Source organism: Natrix helvetica, assembly GCF_964273705.1.
Source record: "Natrix helvetica genome assembly, chromosome: 7".
NCBI lineage: Eukaryota > Metazoa > Chordata > Lepidosauria > Squamata > Natricidae > Natrix > Natrix helvetica.
The window spans coordinates 11,102,393-11,121,838 of record NC_138558.1 but is presented as its reverse complement, the minus strand read 5'-3'; the positions used below and the strand labels follow the sequence as shown (position 1 = coordinate 11,121,838).

Sequence of the window (19,446 nt, the reverse complement as noted above, 5' to 3'; positions counted from 1 at the left end):
TGAGGAACTGACTCTGAAGCACTTGCCAGTCATAGCCGAGAACTTCATGGGCGTTAACCTATTCTCTGCTAATAACTCAATATAATGCAAAGAACTCAAGGGTGGGTGCATTGAAAGTAAAAGAAAACAAATATTAGATGTTCAGCTTATTTGATTGTGCATTTGGTCACTAGCCTCTCCAAGCTTTGGGCAGGGGTGAAATTTAGCAGGTTCTGACAGGTCCTGGAAAACCGGTAGCAGAAATTTTGAGTAGTTCGGAGAAGCGGCAAATACCACCTCTAGCTGGCCCCAGAGTGGGGTGGGAATAGGGATTTTGCAATATCCTTCCCCAGGAGTGGGGAGGGAATGGAGATTTTACAGTATTCTTCCCCTGCCACACCCACCAAGCCATGCCGACAGAACCGGTAGTAAAAGAAATTGAATTTCACCACTGGTTTTTGAGCCCTAGAACATAAGAGTCTACTTTTTTCTTCTTCGGTTTGTTTTTGGGGCAAGGTTCCAGTTACCAAATGGGAGCCCAAGGAATGGAGCTGGTCTTGATTATCATCACGCCTTGTAAACCTGCTCTCCAGCATGTAACCTCTGCATTAATATAGAAAATTTTAAAAAGGAAACTCTAAGAAGAATGAGGACAAGGAGAGATGGAATCACAGTATAGGGCAGTGGTGGGTTGCAGGCGGTACGCCCCGGTAAGGGTGTACCGAAGCCTGCCCGGGACACTGGGTACCGTTCCGTTCCGGTGCTCCGGAGGGCCCACCCACCTGCCCGAGCTGCTTACCTGTGCTTTAAGCTTTTGGCGCTTCTGCACACGGGAGCATGGTGTGTACGGTGCCTGCGCACTGCTCCGCCGAGCAGCTGGAGCATTGCAAAGGTTTGCGGAAGCGTCGCAGGCAAGTACGACGCATGTGCATGCAGCACACGTCCATGTGGGTGACACCGGGGCTGGAATGGAATCCGGAACCCACCACTGATATAGGGAGATAGTCTGTAATAACAGTTGTACTCACAGTTGTAACAATAATAATTTGTTCATAGTATCCTTATATTTACATTATGGTTGAACTTGGTGGCTTTTGTTGCAAGAAAACCACCAAACTCAGAGACCACCAATAACCCCACAATTCAGGGAGAAGAATCGAGTTATAAGCCCCGTTCTGAGTGCTGTTGTGAAGGACACCTTATGAGAAGACTTATTTGATGTATGCCCTTGCATCATGGCTCTCCATGTTTGGATACGTATCCAAACAACTACATTTAAAAATGGAAACCGGCTCTCAAGAGGGTAGAAACTGGTGGGAGAAGCAAAGGCAGAAGGAGACTTGGGGCATCTTAAAGTTGGAGAGTACCTCATAAGAAGAATTTCCTGAGGGTTCAGAAGCAGAAGTTCTAGAAATTGTTATTTAGGGTGAAAAGTAACCCCCCCCCATCTCACATTTCTAAAGTTCCCCTACCCTCAACATTGCTGACAATTTCGGAGTTAAAGTCCACATGCTGAGATGCCCCAGACTGGAGAAGACTGCTGTAGAAGACTGGACTACTGCAATGCTCTCTACATGGGGCTGCCCTTGAAGAGCACCCGGAGGCTTTAGCTGGTCCAGAATGCGGCCGCGCGGGTTATCATGGGGGTACCTTGGTGCTCCCAGGTTACACCCCTTTTAGGCGGCCTGCACTGGTTACCGGTTGTTTTCCGGGTGCGATTCAAGGTATTAATTATGACCTTTAAAGCGCTCCATGGCTTAGGCCCAGGGTACCTGCGAGACCACCTACTGCCACCAGTAGCCTCCCACCGTCCAGTGCGATCCCACAGAGTTGGCCTCCTCAGGGTGCCGTCGGTCAAGCAGTGTCGGCTGGTGACCCTCAGGGGGAGAGCCTTCTCTGTGGGAGCACCTTCCCTCTGGAATGAGCTGCCCCCGGAGCTTCGCATAATCCCCGACCTCTGGTCCTTTCGACGCGCCCTAAAAAGTTGGCTTTTCCAGCAAGCTGGCTTGGCCTGTTAATTTTATCTCATTTTTAAAATGTTAGTGTTATATTAATTGGGTTTGTTTTTTTGGATTGTTTCTAATTTCCTTTTAACTTTTGTAATATGTGTTTTTTAATGCTGTACGCCGCCCCGAGTCCTTTGGGAGAAGGGCGGCATATAAATCCAATAAAACAAACAAAACAAACAAACAAACAAGCTGTAGATGTTTTGGGTAGATTGCAATCAGAGCTCTGTTTCATCTTCTTTGAAAGTAGATCATTTGCTTAAAACTAGGTATTTCGATGCAAAACAAGTAGCACCAAATGACTAACGTTGTTATTCTGACTTAGGTGTGATTAGTTTTCCTTTTGTATCCCAGCAGCAAACCAACGTCTTTAAAGCCGCCATATATAAGGTAATCACCCCCTTGTCCTTCTCTGGTCCCCTCTTTTCTCTTCTTTCCCCCAACAAGGCTTGTTCCATCCTGTGCTATTTTAAATTGATTTATTTACCTTTGTTGCAGGCTTAGTAGATTTACAATGAAACACATTATATTTTTGAAGTATTGCAGGTGATGCTCCTCCTGCGAGCTGTGTATTTAGCCAAGTCATGAACATGGCAGCATTCCTAGGTAGGCGTTGCATGACGAATGTGTGGCTTCTTATTTTTACTTTAAATCTTTTCTCATTCTTTCTAAAGAATCTCCTGTTTCAGCCAAAATCCATGTCATTCAGACTTGGGGAGCAGCAAGCTACAAGGGCTAAATTCTTTCTGAGGTGGTAAAGTTGGGTTTGGGCTTAAAATCACATCCTCCAATTATCATAGAAAAGAGAAAGTGAGCATGTCTAAGTTTTATCATTTTCCCTCACACATTATTACTTTAGTGTGGCTTTAGTCAATAATCGGTAATGGACACTATATCCAGTCCCTATTAATATTAATATTAACCAATTTCATTGTATTTAAGTACAGTGACAATAAAGATTATACTATACTAATAGCCTCAGCTTACAGAGGATAGGTAGAGATTCCGGGTAGAGTGAAAATATCTGGAATCTTTCAACTCAAAAATTAGGCACTTTGCTTAAAATTGGGCCTGTCCTACTGTACGAGGTGGTCAAATTTTTTAATATCTCTCTGCAGATTGTTGTGAGCTGGCTGCCCTTTAAAATGCTCCACCAAGCTCTGGAATCACATCATATCCAAGCATTATGGGTAATTAAAACAGAAGATGAAAATTCTTCCGTCTATCATTAGGGATAGCTTGTTGGTGGGCAATAATGTTGAGAAGACACTGCCAAATTATGTTTTTTTGGGGAGCCCCATCAGATCTAAAGCTTACTACCTCAGCAGGAACTAGACCTATAAAAATGTGTTGTTAAGTATTTCAATGTCGATCCATGAGTGCCTTCATATTGGTTTTTTTTTTGTATGTGAAATTTAAAAAAAACACCTCATATCTTCAGTTATTATTATTGGTTTGCATGTGACATTTATGGACTGTTGTTTGAGGACTCTGCATGTGTGTGAACATCTCACAGATGTGAGTGTGCATATAATAACAGCAATAAAGTACAATTTATACGTAACTCTTCCTTGTCTGGGCTGTTGGTCACTCTTCCCCTATAGAGAGGCACAAAAAGATTTTAGATAATATTTTTTTTCATAATTCTGAGAACGGATTATACTAAGCGCTTAGTATAGTATCCACAATAAATAGTAACCACAATAAAGCCTTGTTGATGCCTTCGTATTCAAGTGTGCCTATCATGTGAGGAGAAAGAAGAGGAGCAGACTTGATGGGCTTAACTCCATGATGATGTCTCCTGCCAGCCTCTCTGTCAAGAGGGGAAGAAAAGTTTGGATACAAGAAATTCATTGAGTAATGCTTCTTGTATGGATGAATCTGCAAAGTTCTAAATCTTCTGAAGAACCTAAATAATTTAGCCAAAGGATGGAGAACCTCTTTGTTGTTGGGTGCCAAAAATGTGAGGGGGCGCGTACAAGAGTGTGCATGTCTGCCAGCACCCATAATGCAAAGCGCACCTCCACATGCGCATGCATGCACAACTCACCCCACGCTCTCCCCCCCATGCACAGCGCATTATTCGCCTCCAAATTAAGCTTGGTATTTCCTCCGGGGGCCCCAGGGGAGGCTGTTTCGCCCTCTCCGGGCTCCAGGAAAGCCTCCGGAGCCTGGGGAGGGCGAAAAGCGGGCCCAACAGGCCTATCTGAAGTTCGTTTCCAAACTTCCAGTTGGCCCATTGGGCATGTTTTTCACCTTCCCCGTGCTCTGGAGGTTTTTCTGAAGCCTGCGGAGAGAGAAAATGGCCTCCCCCGATCCTCCGGAAGGCCGAAAATCAGCCTTCCGGTGTGCGCATGTGCCCTGGAGCTGACGGCTCGCGTGCCAGCAGACATGGCTCCGCCTGCCACCTGTGGCACATGTGCCATAGGCTCACCATCACGGGTATAGCCTTTATTGTCATTGTAGAAAATAAATACAACGAACTTGGTTAAATCTTCCAGGGCTTGACGAATCATCTTGTAGTAAGAGTAAAAGGGCCAACAAGGCAGAGGTAGAGAGCAAAGGTCCATATCTCCACCACAAATGAATCTTAGGACACTGAGACCAACTCTTTGCTCAGTATCCCCACTAAGTGGCCCTTCTGCTTGGCTATGTCCAGAAGAAAGGAGTTGACTACCACTCTCAGAAATTAGGCCCGTTGTTGATCTGCTTTTACCATCAGGAGGTGTTCAGGGATGAATGCCAAGTTGTGGCGTTCTAATTTCTCAGATATCGTGCCTGTCGTACAGTGTTAAGTGCAGGAGCAAAAGGGGAATACTCTTTCTTTATTTTCCTTGCGTAGCTTCTCAGGAATGTTTGCCTTGCCACTTGCAAACAAGATGTTGGCCTAGATGGGTGTGTTCCCCTTTAACTCCTACATTAACCACACGTTTGATAAATATAAGCATTCATCAGTTGCATTGCCAGCGTGAAAATATGTATTTAGTGTTTTGCTCCAAGGGCTGTTTAATTATTTTAAGACCCCATACTTAGTCCCGAAGGTGAAGCAGCTTCACTATTACGATTGGCGCAAACCTATGGTTATTCTTGCAGAAAATGAAATGACTCTTAGAAATTATATCCCGGAAAGCATAGCCCTGTACTGTACTGTACAGGTAGTCCTCAATTTATGACTACAATTGAGCTCAAAATGTCAGTTGCTAAGGGAGACAGTGGTTAAGGAAGTTTTGCCCCATTTTACAATCTGCTTGCCACAGATCAGTGGTGGGTTCCTACCAGTTCGGACCAGTTCAGCTGAACTGGTAGTGGTTTGGCGGCCTGGGTCGCTGGAACTGGCAGTGATCCAGGCCTGCCACACCCCTGAACTGGTTCCCCGGTCAGCATTGTCGTCGGCGCCATCTTGTTTTTCAGTTGTGCGAGGAGAGAAGCGTGCACACGAGTGAACCGGCAGTAGTGCCAGCCGGAACCCACCGCTGCCACAGATGTTAGGTGAATCACTGCAGTTGTTAAGTTAGTAATAACAGTTGTGCTACTGACAACTGGCTTTCCCATTGACCAGAAGGTCGCAAAAGGGGATGGCTGCAACCGTCACGAGTCGGTTGGTTTGATCATGTGACCGTGGGGATGCTGCAGCGGTTGTTAAGTGTGAAAAAGAGCCATAAGTCACTTTTTTTCAATGCCGTTGCAACTTCGAACAGTCACTAAATGAAGTGTCGTACGTCAAGACCTACCTGTACATATATTCAGAAAAAGAGTTTGAGCATACAAACCATGCTGGATGAGGAATTCTAAAAGTCGAAGTCCACATAACTTAAAGTGGCTGAGGAGGAGAACCAGGGCCATATTATTGCTAAGATAAACAATAAATTTTCTATACCGGTGATGGCTAACCTTTTTTGGCTCCCGTGCCAAAACTGGGGAGAGCGCAGGGGGATCGTGTGTGGGTATGCCACACCCATAATGCTATGCGCGCGACCCAGCTCACATGCGCGGGCAAACAGTGCCCCCCCCCACTTTTGACATGTTTTTTTCGCCTTCCCCAGGCTCCAGAGGCTTTCTAGGAGCTTGGGGAGGGTGAAAGCATCCCCCTGCCTCCCCCTGAGGCCCTCCAGAAGCTTCAGGAGCTTCCCTGAAGCCTCCGGGGGATGAAAAACGGCCCTATGGGGAACCTAGAAGTTTGGGAATGGTGACTTCCGGTTTGTCCGTAGGGCCGTTTTTTGCCCTCCGGAGCCTTCAGGAAAGTCTCCTGAAGAAGGCCGAAGTCAGCTGACAGGGCAACGTACAGCATACAGCAGGTTAGTTCATGATTTAGTTAGGTCATTCTTTAGCATGTGTGAGCCAAGCCCACTTGCTTAGTATAAATGCAGAAAATCGTATAAATGCAGAAAAACGCTGACTCAGAAACCAAGTTAAGCTTTGTGTGCAAACTCAGTTATACATTTCTAATCCCATGGGAATAGGAGTGGGGGAACTGATGCTAATTACTGGCTTAATCATCCACAAAGTTAAAGGGAGAATTCATTTCGGGGCTGTTCAACCTCTGCTAACAATCGTTTTGCAAGAAGGTGACAATACCTATCCCTGTAAATGGGTCTTTACATGGACGTTAATAGCTTTTATTTTATTGTGGAAGTTAAAATTGCAGAGCTGCGTCACCAATTTTTTTCTCTTTATTTTCAGCCCTGGTCATATCTGTCCTCCGCTTCATTCAGCTAAAGCCAAAGGTTTTGACACCATGGCTCAATATCAGTGGCTTGGTGGCCTTTTGCTTGGCTTCTTTTGGAATGACCCTTCTGGGCAATTTCCAGGTATTTCGTTTTCTCCTCCTTACTGGTGGGGTGGGGGTGGGGGTGTCACACCTTTCATTCTGCAGTAACATCATTTTGTTGCTTTTGGATTCGTGGGTGACATAAACCTAGTGTTGATCTCCTGCGGTAAACCAGATAGGAATCAACAACAAGAGGAGTTAATTCGGCAGAAATAATGAGAGTGATCTCGGCAGAAGCACTAATGATAACAAAAGTTAAGTTGATAAAAGGAGCAGGTAGAGGGTTTCGAATCCTTATAAGGCATGCAATGAACAACAGGTTCTTAAGAGAAGTCCACATAAGACTTATCAAGAAAATACTTAGAATACAGACTTTACAAATGGCAAGAGATATTGGACTACACTATTTCTGGAAGGATACAGGATGATGAAATGAAATGTCACAATAAAATTTAGTTAAATGTAGTTAAATTTTGAGTGCTATGTACAACGCAATAATAGCTATAGTCAAATAAATGATTAATAATGATAACAAAGCATTTATATATACTAGATTGATAATCTGAAATTTTATACAAACTGTGAGGATTATGGAGATGATGTTGAAAAGCCTTTTTATAAAAGATAAACAATTCTATATAGAATAGAATATAAAGATGTAATATCATTGGATGATTTCAGGATGATGTAATGAAATGTCATAATATAAATTTACTTCAAATTTAATATGCCTTATGTTGAAAGGATGTAATAATAGCTAGGCTTAATGGGTGTTTAATAATTATAACAATTTGTATACATGTATATTAGATTGATGATACTAATGCGAAAAAAACATGGAATTGAAAATTGTTAGAGAATGTTATCAATGCTAAAATAATAGAATGACTTAGAATAGGATAAAAAAATAACTCTTTATTATTGGATATATTGAAGATGATATAATAAATCATAATATTAATGGTTATATATTTAGAATACCTTGTCTAACATGGAGAGATAATAGTGATAATCAAACAAAGGAAGCATAATAACAATGTATACAAAGATATCTTGATTGACAATATGTGAATTTTGATAAAATTCAAGTGATGACTATGGAAAGGATGCAGAAAGACCTTGTAACCAATCGACACACTGTATGTAGTTGAAGAGGCTTTTATGTTATACGTGTTGTGTGTTTGTGTTTGTTTGAAAATAAAACTTTTATTAAAATAAGAGGAGTTAATTCAACTTTATGGTAGAGAGAATCTCGCAAGTCTGAATGTACGGTCCTTCCACACACAAACACACACGCACACGCACACACACACACACACACACACACACACCTCCTTTACAGCCTGAGAAACTAGGAAGGGTCTTCCAGACGGAAGAGGAAAATAGACAACCACAACAATAGAAGTGGAAAGGAAGGAGAGGAGAAGAGAGGGAAGGAGAGGGAAAGAAGAAAGAGGAAAGGAGAGGAAGATTGAGAGGGATAGGAAGAGGAGGAGAGAGGGTACGAAGGGGAAGAGGTAGAGAAGAGTAGGGGAGAGGAAGGGAAAGAAGGTAAAGGGAAAGGAGACGAGGAAAGAAGAAATTAGAGAAGGGATGGAGGGAGAAAAGGAAAGGAAAGGAAAGTAGGGTGTTCGTAAGACAAAATAGGTGTACAGGATGGTAAGCAAAGCAATCCCGATTATATATTTTAATTTTTTATATGGAAAAATGAATGTTTAAAAGTGTGAAAATGTGATAAGAATAGTAACTAAGAGAATGTATACTTGTAAATGTGTGTATGAGACTAAAAATTAAAAAAAAAAGAAACTAGGAAGGATCTCTTCGGAGCCTCTTGCTCCCACTAACTATCCTGTTGTGGGTTATGCGAGTTTTTATCTGGCCATTCCCTTGTCGATGGTTCAGAGAGTTAAAATAGCTGAGCTTATCAGCTGGAAAGCTGACAGTCTGGGTTTGAGTCCCCAGTGCCATGTGATGGGGTGAGCTCCCGTTATTCGCTCAAGCTCCTGCCGACCTAGCTGTTCGAAAGCATGCAAATGTGAGTAGATAAATAGTGTGGAAAGGTTATCCGTGCACCTCGTCATAGAGTCATGCTGGCCAGATAACCACAGAAATGTCTTCAGACAACACTGGCTCTCTCTGCTAAGAAATGCAGATGTGCACCGCCCCCTAGAGGAAGAAATGAATAGACAGGGAAAACCTTTATTTTTTCCCTTGGCAGTGACTCTTTGCCCAGTCTCCCAAGATCACATACCATTATATCTAGCCATGGCTTAAGGCTTTCCTTTTTGCATAAACTATTATGGTTTATTCAATGAAATGTAGTGTAGCAAATTATGACTTACATCCAGAACTCTTTTTTCCTGTCCCAATTAATGAATGTCCCAGTTACCTATAAATGGCTTTCTTCTGAATTGACTAAGCCATTATGCTAGACAGTGAAGGTAATTGGGTGCTTAGCAAGATCTTTTGGGTGACGTTTGTCTCGCTTCAGCAAAACAACCCTTTTCTGAACTTCCTTCAGTTTTTCTGTAGGAAAACTATATGGCAGAAGGGCAGGATCCATTGAACATGCCTGGATATATAGTACCTAAATTGTATTTCCATGGGCCAAAATCTTGATTGGGGGGTCAAGCCATAAATGTTTCTGTATTACCTCTTTGGCTCCAGGCAGCTGAGAGATTTGGCAAATTTGTGATAGTGGTACCTTCATAAATAAATAAGAAACGAGCCCGAGAAACAAGATTGATGGATTTGCACAAGACTAGGACTGTGGTCTATTAAGAGATGAAAACCTGCAAATCTGAAATAAAATATGCTTAGTTTTAATAGCTCAGGGTGAGCAGTTAGAATCCATAGGCAGCCTCAGTCTAATTAGTACCTACATTATCTGGGATAAGAGATGATGAAAAGATGGAACTGTCTCAGTGATCTCTTTTGGTCTTCTTCGGAAATGACATAAGAATGTCAACATCCTTTAACTCATAGCTCCAAATATGTGAGAGCTGTAGGTAGTCCTCCGTTTATGACCAGTTGCTTCTCCAGGTTATGACCCAGATTTGAGTTCTGCCCCTCTAGTCATGTGATCCTATTTTTGCTTGGCAACCAGCAACCAGCCTGTATTCACAGCCATTTGCAGCATCCTACGGTCACCACAATTTACCACAGGGGTGTCAAACTGGATTTCTGCAAGGGCCGGATCAGGATTGTAGTTCTCCTCCGCGGGCCAGGCGGACGGGGTGGGTGGAGACAGAACGGATGCCTCCTACAGCATCCTGCCGGCCAAAACGGTATGTGTGTGTGTGTGTTTCCACACGGGCCCCCGTCCCCCATTTTCCGCCTGGACGGCCTCCTGCAACACTTCACTGGCCAAAACGGGGTACGGGTGTGTGTGCCCATGGGCAGGCCCCCTGCACTCCATTTTGGGTGCCAGAGGCCACCACAGGCCAGTCCTTTCTTATTTCCAGACCAGCCCCGCAGGCCACCTTTAAGCACCCCGTGGGCCAAATCTGGCCCTTGAGTTTGACACCCCTGATTTACAATGTTTTTGAACTTTTGGTTTTGGGCAGAAACATTCACGGCAGGCAATGGATTCACTTAAAGGCTGCCCTGTTTTCTAAACAACTACTTCAGAAAAAGTCATAAAAATCCGCTTCTGAACTTCGTGCTTGAAGTGGAGAAGAATGAAACTTTTGATATTTTGTTTTACTGATTAGATTGACGGATCATTACAGAAATGGCTTGTTCTTTTTATTATGAAAAAGCAAAAAGTTTGTGATTTGATGTTAAGGCCTTACAAACAGAGAGACTCAAAAGTCTCAATGTTACTTTTTCTTTTTTCTTTTTCCTTATCCTTCCTCACTGCTCTTCCCCCCTTTTCCTCCCCACCGCTTTTCTATTTTATTTTGTATTTCGCAATATTTTATAACTCAATAAAATGTTAAACTGGAAGAAAGGGTCATAAAATTGGATAGATCACTTGGAGACCGACTTAATCACCAACATGACTTAGTATGATCATTCTGGGCTCAATTACAGTCATTTCAATGAGAATTACATCGATCAGTTTGGAAGTCAAAAGATAAACAAAACATTTCTTGGCTATGGAAAGCAAAGACCTTCAGCTGTCCCAAGGCACACTGCAGATATATTAAGGCATTCTGAGTTAAGCAATAGAAAGTGGAATTCTTAGGGAAAGTTGGCTGAGTGTTTTTTTTAAACTGAGTGTATTAACCAAAGTCACATGTTTTGTGTCCTTTTTAGCTTTCCAATGATGAAGAAATACACAACGTTGGCACCTTTTTGGCCTTTGGTTTCGGCACTATGGCCTGCTGGATTCAGTCCGCACTAACCCTCAAAATAAACCTGAAGAATGAAGGTAGAAAAGCTGGAATCCCACGAGTGGTTTTGTCAGCGGCAATAACTCTGTGCCTAGTCCTTTGTATCCTTTTCAAAATGCAAGTATTGCTTTAAACAAAAACAAACAAACCCAGCTTGCATCCTGATAAGCTGTTTCTGGATGGTTACTAAATTCAGTTCTGTGGCTTTTTTTTATGTACTTCATTTGATGTTTGGAGAAAACCCCATTTTAAAGCCAAATGGCCCAGATTAGGGGTTTTCAAATTTCCCAGGTTTCAATAGTTGAAGAAACAAAGCTTTAGTGCTTAAAAATTAGCTGCATTTGAATTATTATAGTTGGTTGCACAGTGATGATGTTAAAGCAGTGGTGAAATTTAATTTTTTTTACTACCAGTTCTAAGGGCGTGGCTTGGTGGGCATGGTGTGGCTTGGTGGGGAAGGCAGGGGAAGGATACAGCAAAATCTCCATTCCTACCCCACTCTGGGGCCAGCCAGAGGTGGCATTTGCCGGTTCTCCGAACTACTCAAAATTTCCACTACCAGTTCTCCAGAACCTGTCAGAACCTGATGGATTTCACCCCTGTGTTAAAGGGTATTGTCATAAACAGTTCATACAAAGTTGCCTTTTGCAATTGACTGATGGTGATTTTTTTGGACTGATGGTGTTTAACTGGTGCTCCAGATGTTTTGGGATTGCATCCAATGCACATGTTACTCATGGTACTACATTTGTTTCTTTTGCCATGGTTGTTCTACTTCTATTTGCAGGCCTTTATATTTTTTGATTCCTCCCCACCCCTCCATTTTTTCTTTTCTGTTCTGCTATCTCCAGGTAGTGCAATGTTCACTATCTTCAGACTTCTTTGTCTTTCTTATCTAAAATTGCTAAATTGGGGATGTTACCTTCCAGATGCTTTGTTTGAATTTTAAAGTCCTGGAGCACTTTAACTTCTTCATTTACTACCACTTTTTGCTTGCAGGAAATGTTATTTCTTGCAGATCTTCCAATGAACCATTCTTGCTATTTTGTCATGCCATTGTTTGTAGCCAGGATGTGTGATCTTCTTGCAGCTTCTTCTTTTTTTTTTTGAATTTTTTTTATTGTTTTAATTAAACAAATCACACACACAAAACATTCTTCATTACATCTTCCAGAAAGCATGTCAATTGGTTACAAATAAATTTCGTGCGTTACTACCACAATCATTCTTTATACTTCATTCATATTGGATTGTACATTTTAAATAAAAAATCTTTATGTATTTTACCATCAATGTACCATCATTCTCATTTAACTATAATTGTTTAAACGTGCTTTTATCTAGAATCATTTATATTTAAAGACACAACCATATACTGGCATTCATTAGCTATTTCTATAAACCTCGTGCTTATATCCAATTGCTTTCAGCAATACTAACACATCTAAAATAATTAAACATTATCCATTAACATTTCATTATTATTATTGTAATTATCTAACATTTTTATAATAAATCTAGACAAGGATTTATTAGTAGAATTTATAAGTACCCAAGTGTGATCTTCTTCTTCTTCTTCTTCTTCTTCTTCTTCTTCTTCTTCTTCTTCTTCTTCTTCTTCTTCTTCTTCTTCTTCTTCTTCTTCTTCTTCTTCTATTATTATCATCATCATCATCATCACAGTTTGAAAAACATTGTTTTTGATGTACTGATTTACTTCTTAAAAAGACTCTGGAAAACCAGGGATTTCGGTGCAATATAAAAAAGTCCACTTAATGAATTTGCAGATGTTATAACCTTATTCTTACCCTGTTCATCACACATAGCTGTTCAATTAAAATCTTAGATGTACAATATGGTACCTCTATGTTGTCCAAGCTTGGAATATCCACCATTCTAGATTTATACATAAATCCATATATTTTGATTTGAAACTCTTATTTTCCATAAACCTTAAAAAACTGTTTTTAGGGTTTATGGAAAATAAGGAAAGAAGAGTAAGGACAGCATTTGGACGGCAGAGTAAGCTGAAATCTTGGTCAAAAGTTCAGTGCAATAGAGTGGCAATAACATGGACATGTTTTTGCATTCTTTGATAGCATTTGGGGCCGTCCGCATTGTGTGAATACAGGTGTATCCACATGAGAAGTGCAGTGAACAGACAGGATCTCTGCGTTTAATAGTTTAATCATTCAATGGAAAATGAATTTGCTAGATATTTTTCTTAGCATTCCAATGTTCATGTGCATCTAAATTTCTAAAGTCTATTTGGATTTTTCTGTGGAATGTTCTCTCCCTAGAAAAGGAATGGAAAATGCGCAGCCCTGAACTCAAATTGATTCTAACAGGAAGACAGTATTGTGAAATTATGAAAATTTCAATCTAAAAACAGCTGGAGGCCAACCCATGGACCGCTGGGAATTTCCTACAGCTTGAGAAAATAACCCACAGGGAATATTCTGTTTCTTTCTTGATGAGATCATTTTTAAGCAGGGCTTGAATATAGGTTTATGCTATTAAAAATTCCAGATCTAATGCTTTATGTCAAATATTTTCCAAACCTATTTAGGCTGTGGAATCTGATAGTTAGAAAGAAATTTTCCCCCAGATTGCCTACACCAGAGACAAACTCTGAAGATTTAAAAAAATGGCTGTGTTTGAGATGACTTATTTATTCATCCTTTTACCCCCTTAATCTGCCACATAAGCTATATCTTATCAAATTCTTGTAGAACTTCAGGGTTGTGCAAAACACTACCCTAATCATCTACCCTAATCACAATCAGTCTAATGGCATACGCCTCGTCTTCCTGAGAAACTTACCTTTATTGTAACATGCGATATCTAATCTTTGTGTTAATGAATATATATACTGTGGGGGGGAAAACACAAGCAGCAATATATGTACGAATCTTATCAGCCCAGGAATAACATTTCCAGTTGCTTACCTTAGGTTGATCTGGTTTTGTTCTCGTGACTAATGAAGTTGCAATCCTTGGTTGAATAAGCAATACGAAATAGAGCTTACAATTCTGCCAACTATTTCTGTTGTTAAGCAAGAGAGTTGTTTTGCCCCATTTTATGACCTTGCCACAGTTGTTAAGTGAATCACTGCAGTTGTTAAGTTAGTAACACAGTTGTTAAGTGAATCTGGCTTCCTCATTGACTTGTCGAAGATCACAAAAAGTTTTCCTATCTTTCCTCACTTTTCTTTCTCTTTCCTTTTCCCTTCCCGCACGTTGTCCTCTTATTTCTTTTTGTATTTTGTATTTTACAATACTTAATAACTTAAGAAAATGTGATTGGAAGATCACAAAAAGTGATCACATGTCCCCCATCCCCCCCGTCCCCCTCCCGAGACACTGAAATCCTTATAAATACATGCCGGTTGCCAAGCTCCTGACTTTTGATCGTGTGATACAATACAATACAATACAATACAATACAATACAATACAATACAATACAATAGCAGAGTTCGAAGGGACCTTGGAGGTCTTCTAGTCCAACCCCCTGCCTAGGCAGGAAACCCTATACTGTTTCAGACAAATGGCTATCCAACATCTTCTTAAAGACTTTCAGTGTTGGGGCATTCACAACTTCTGGAGGCAAGCTGTTCCACTGATTAATTGTTCTAACTGTCAGGAAGTTTCTCCTCAGTTCTAAGATGCTTCTCTCCTTGATTAGTTTCCACCCATTGCTTCTTGTTCTGTCCTCAGGTGCCTTGGAGAATAGCTTGACTCCCTCTTCTTTGTGGCAACCCCTGAGATATTGGAAGACTGCTATCATGTCTCCCCTAGTCCTTCTTTCTCTTAAGCTAAACATACCCAGTTCCTGCAACCGTTCTTCATATGTTTTAGTCTCCAGTCCCCTAATCATCTTTGTTGATCTTCTCTGCACTCTTTCCAGAGTCTCCACATCTTTTCTACATCGTGGCGACCAGAACTGAATGCAGTATTCCAAGTGTGGCCTTACCAAGGCATTATAAAGTAGCATTAGCCCTTCACCTGATCTTGATTCTATCCCTCTGTTGATGCAGCCTAGGACTGTGTTGGCTTTTTTGATCATGGGGATGCTGCAACAGTGTGTGAAAAATGGTCATAAATCACTTTTCTCAGTGCCCATGTCATTTTGCTCCTCTTGCTGTGTATGTTTCTGTGCCTTTTCCTTGACCCTCCTTCAGATTTCATTTTGATGAATGAGTTTAAGTTGCACATGCAGGCGTCACGGATCCAGTGGGGAATGGTGATGTGCTTCCTATGTTTCTTCGGCTCCTTCGCGGTAGAATTCAGACACTACCGGTTCGAGATCATTTGCTCCGAGTACCAAGAGAATTTCCTCAGCTTCTCCGAAAGCCTCTCTGAAGCCTCCGAGTATCAAACAGATCAGGTGTAACCCAACTCCCAAACTGACCAGGCGGATGATGTTTGATGTCAAAGGATTGAACTCAACAGCCCCTTTCATTTACTGTGATTTAGTCTTTTTGTTTTTTGTTTTGTTTTTGCTAATTTCTCTCTGCAATCGCCCAAACTTTCTTCCGAAGAACGAACTAGATGCCTCTTTGCATGGATTTAAAAAAAAAATGTTTCCAACTGAATCTCTTTCGGTTTGAGCACATACATCCTGCCTCAAAATTCTCAGTGGAGATTCTCCATCACCTGGATGATGGTTGTCCCAATTGGACATTTGTTTTTCCTTGAAGATGTTTCGCTACTCATCCAAGAAGCTTCTTCCGTTCTGACTTCAGTTCCTTTCAGTTCTTCAGTCAGAACGGAAAAAGCTTCTTGGATGAGAAGCGAAACATCTTCAAAGTCCAGTTCCTTTTGGGAGGGAAAAAACAACAACCCCACCCCTTTCAGGACATTCTGCCTCAAATGCAAAACGGCTGTTTCAAGTGAAAAACTTCCTCCACGTTTTCTGGGCTCAAAAAGCAGAGCATTGCTGGCACATTTCGCCCAATGTTCAAAACAGTCCAAGTCTTGCTTAGGATAATGGTTGCTCTTTTAGCACAGGATGCTCGGTCCACCAAATGGCTCAGTTTGAAACATTTTGTCCACACTACCTCTTTGCTCCTTTTTTTTTTGCTTAAGGCATTTTATAACACGGTATGAGATGTTGGGTTTAGGTTTGTTTCCCATAGTTCTCTTGCGACTGGCTGAAAGAACTTATTAATTTTGCATTATATTATGTTATGCAAAAGAGGTAGCAGAGAACCATGAACAATTGCTATACAGTATATGCAGTTGCACCTTGAGTGACTATAAAAAACGGAAAGGGAGGGTCATGTTACCTGCAATAAGACCAGGATTACGCAGCAACCATGGTCTGTGGACATATCATAGGGCATCGAGTTGTCCAAGTGTCAAGTTGCAAGCTGCATCTGGTATCTATTATGCACACACCATACAGAAGACAGGCTGTGCGTGTGACAGGGTTAGGATTGCAATATCACCTCTAGTATCTTGCAGACCATTGTGTGTGTATAAACTTTACTATAACCTGTACATTTGGCCATGGAACCTACAGTTCCCACGTCGATTATTCTGGAGGTTTGCAAACCACTTTCCTCTGTTACTGACTTTATGAGGTCAGTTGTTATGCTGAGGTGCAATCTTATCTTTCCCCTGCCATTTTTTGCATTTCAGACTGTCCAATTTTACTGCAGCCTGGGCCATCCGAGTGAGCAGATGGTGCTTGACCTCACAAAAATCAGGCCTTTGATTGCCTTCCCATATCCTGGTGCTTTTGCCGCCCTTTATAGTGAAAACAGGTTCACTTCTCACTGACTTGGGGAACAAGAACACAAAGAAACAGGGACATTTTTATGCGGCTTCCCTCTGGGGCCCAGTGAATGGATGATGGGCTTGTTAGGATTGGGATAGGATAAGATTGTTTCTGAGCCTTTAATATTGGCAGAGAGGCAGGAATCTCAAGGGCCTCTCCTGCAAAATCCTCTTTCTAGGCAATTTTTCCAAGTTGCATATGACTTTTCTTTTCCCCATGTATGGCCTGTACATTTAACGTATCTTTTTTTCAGAGATTGGAAGATGTTTCTATGCTGGAATTTTAAGACTAGATACGCCAATGTGAACCTGTGAGATAGAACTGTTACTTAAGGAGAAAAGTGTAACGTGGCTTGAAGTGGCAAAAAAATCAGCAGAGGTTGGAACTTCACCAAGTAGCAATAACAAGGAGCTTGTAGAGGGGCAATTGAAAAGTTGCTAATTTGCCATATGGAATAATCAAATCACTACATTTGAAGGCATAGACCAGGGGTGTCCAAACTTGGCAACTTTAAGACTGGTGGACTTCAACTCAAGCAGAGCTGGCTGGGGAATTCTGGGAGTTGAAGTCCACAAGTCTTAAAGTTGCCAAGTTTGGACACCCCTGGCATAGACTTTTGGGGTGAAATTATTCGCCACACAATCCTTTCTACCTTTGCATCAGAGTAAGTCTTGAACATCAATTGGATTAAGTCCAAAACATTAAATTTCAAGAATTGGGCCAGAATCTCGATTGAGATAATGAATGCTTGAACTAGGAGTCAGAAAATGTTTAACGGAGAGAGCAGTGAATTAGGTGAAAAGCTTAAGTTTAATAATTAGAAATAGGAGACTCTGTCAAAGTGGTAATGGTTTTGAACGTAGGACATAAACGCACACAGAATTGTAAAATACACAAGTGTTTCTATAGTAGACGGGTTTAAGAGTGGCTGTTAAGTAAGAGAATATGCTCAGATGTTTTGGAACTCATTTTCCCATCAGCTCTGGACAGGATGGCCAACAGCAAGAGATTATATTACAAACATCTGGTGGGTAACAGGTTGCTTACCCCAGCTGTAGAGGAATCCAAACCAGCTGTGCATCTGCAGTTATGAAAAGGTTGAAAATATCAGAAATCCACCAACAAGCAGCTAAATGGGTTTCTGTTAGAATGGGTTTTACTGTAAATAGTTCATTGTGAATTTTTAAAAAAATGTTTATGTTGTATCATTTATATTTTGCATTTTTTTCCTGAAAGGGAGGAAAAAATTGTTTTGTGAACATTTCCTCTCTCTCCATTGAATATGCAAGCCAACTCTTTTTCACGATAAGAGTGTAAATACCTTTTAAGTATTTCTTACGGCACATTTTTCAATATGGTTGAGCAAAGACTTCATAACTGTATACTGACACGTGACCACTAAATAAATTTCTTTTATGGAAAGCATGGGCATTGTTTTGTGCTTGCACCTACACAACATATTTATATCCTTGCCTGCTTTATAAAGCTGAGCCCAAATGCCAAGCAATTAAAAATATTCAGAGGAGCCTACGAGAATAGCTTTGTTGCTCAAATACGTACAGAAACACCTGTGTTCATGCAGGGAAGAGACCAATTATCCAGAAGTAATCCAGCTAAAACTAAAGGTAGAGGGAAATATATGAAAGTTACGTTTTTCTCCATGGGGAATGTACAGTTAGTCATTGACTTATAACTGGTCACTTACTGACCATTCAAAGTTGTAATGGACTTTATGACCTGAATTCAGTTTCAATGGCTGCTCTCTCTGGTCACGGGATTATATTTTGGACGCTTGGCAAACTGCTCGCATTTATGTCCGTTTGCAGTACCTGTGGCCGCATGACTGCAATTTTATTCATTTATTTTCGTATTTACAATATTCTTTGGTGGAAACTGGCATTTACTTGTTTCTGGCAAAAAAAACAACACAATGGTTTAACATCTATGATGATATTCAGTTAATGACTGCCGAGGCTGCAAAAATGTAAAATCAGGTTGATCCATGGTCCTATGATGGCTCACTTAACGACTTAGCATGACTTATGGCTGTAATTCCAGGCTCAATTGTAATTGTAAGGTGGGGACCATCTGTATTTGCACTCTTTTCTTCCTAAGCTCTGTAGTAGGAAAGGAGAAGAACAGAGCAAGAAGTAAGTAATATAGGAAGTCCTCGACTTATGGCCACTATTAAGCCCGGAACTTGCTAAGTGAGAAATTGGTTGAGTTTTGTCCCATTTTATGGCTTGCCACATTAGTTAAGCAAATCACTGCAATAGTTAAATTAGTAACACGGTTGTTAAGTGAATCTGGCTTCCCCCATTGACTTTGCATGTCAGAAGGTCGCCAAAGATGGTCACATGACCTGGGACATTGCAACCGTCATAAATATGAACCAGTTGTCAAGATATCTGAATGTAAATCACGTCGACCATGGGGACACTACAATGGTCCTAAGTGTGAAAAATAATGGGAAAAATCACTGTTTTGAATGCTGTTGTAACTCCGGTCATTAAATGAATTGTTGTAAATCGAGGACTACCTGTATTGATCTGGATCTGGGCCTCAGTAAAGGA

The 19,446-nt window shown here is 41.1% G+C and overlaps 1 protein-coding gene across 4 annotated transcripts in view; it reads left to right on the top strand.

Moving 5' to 3' along the window:
* Positions 1-18,295, top strand: part of TMEM150C (transmembrane protein 150C) — a 47,136-nt gene extending 28,841 nt beyond the window's left edge. For 3 of the 4 annotated variants that reach the window (XM_081959234.1, XM_081959231.1, XM_081959232.1), the window contains 5 exons: positions 2,340-2,375; positions 2,524-2,591; positions 6,666-6,793; positions 11,014-11,191; positions 15,273-18,295. In XM_081959234.1, the coding sequence (XP_081815360.1) occupies positions 2,340-2,375; positions 2,524-2,591; positions 6,666-6,793; positions 11,014-11,191; positions 15,273-15,484 (622 nt within the window). In that variant the 3' untranslated portion in view covers positions 15,485-18,295. The remainder of the gene's footprint in view (positions 1-2,339; positions 2,376-2,523; positions 2,592-6,665; positions 6,794-11,013; positions 11,192-15,272) is intronic. The other variant, XM_081959233.1, reaches the window with a different exon arrangement.
* Positions 18,296-19,446: the final 1,151 nt, after the last annotated feature.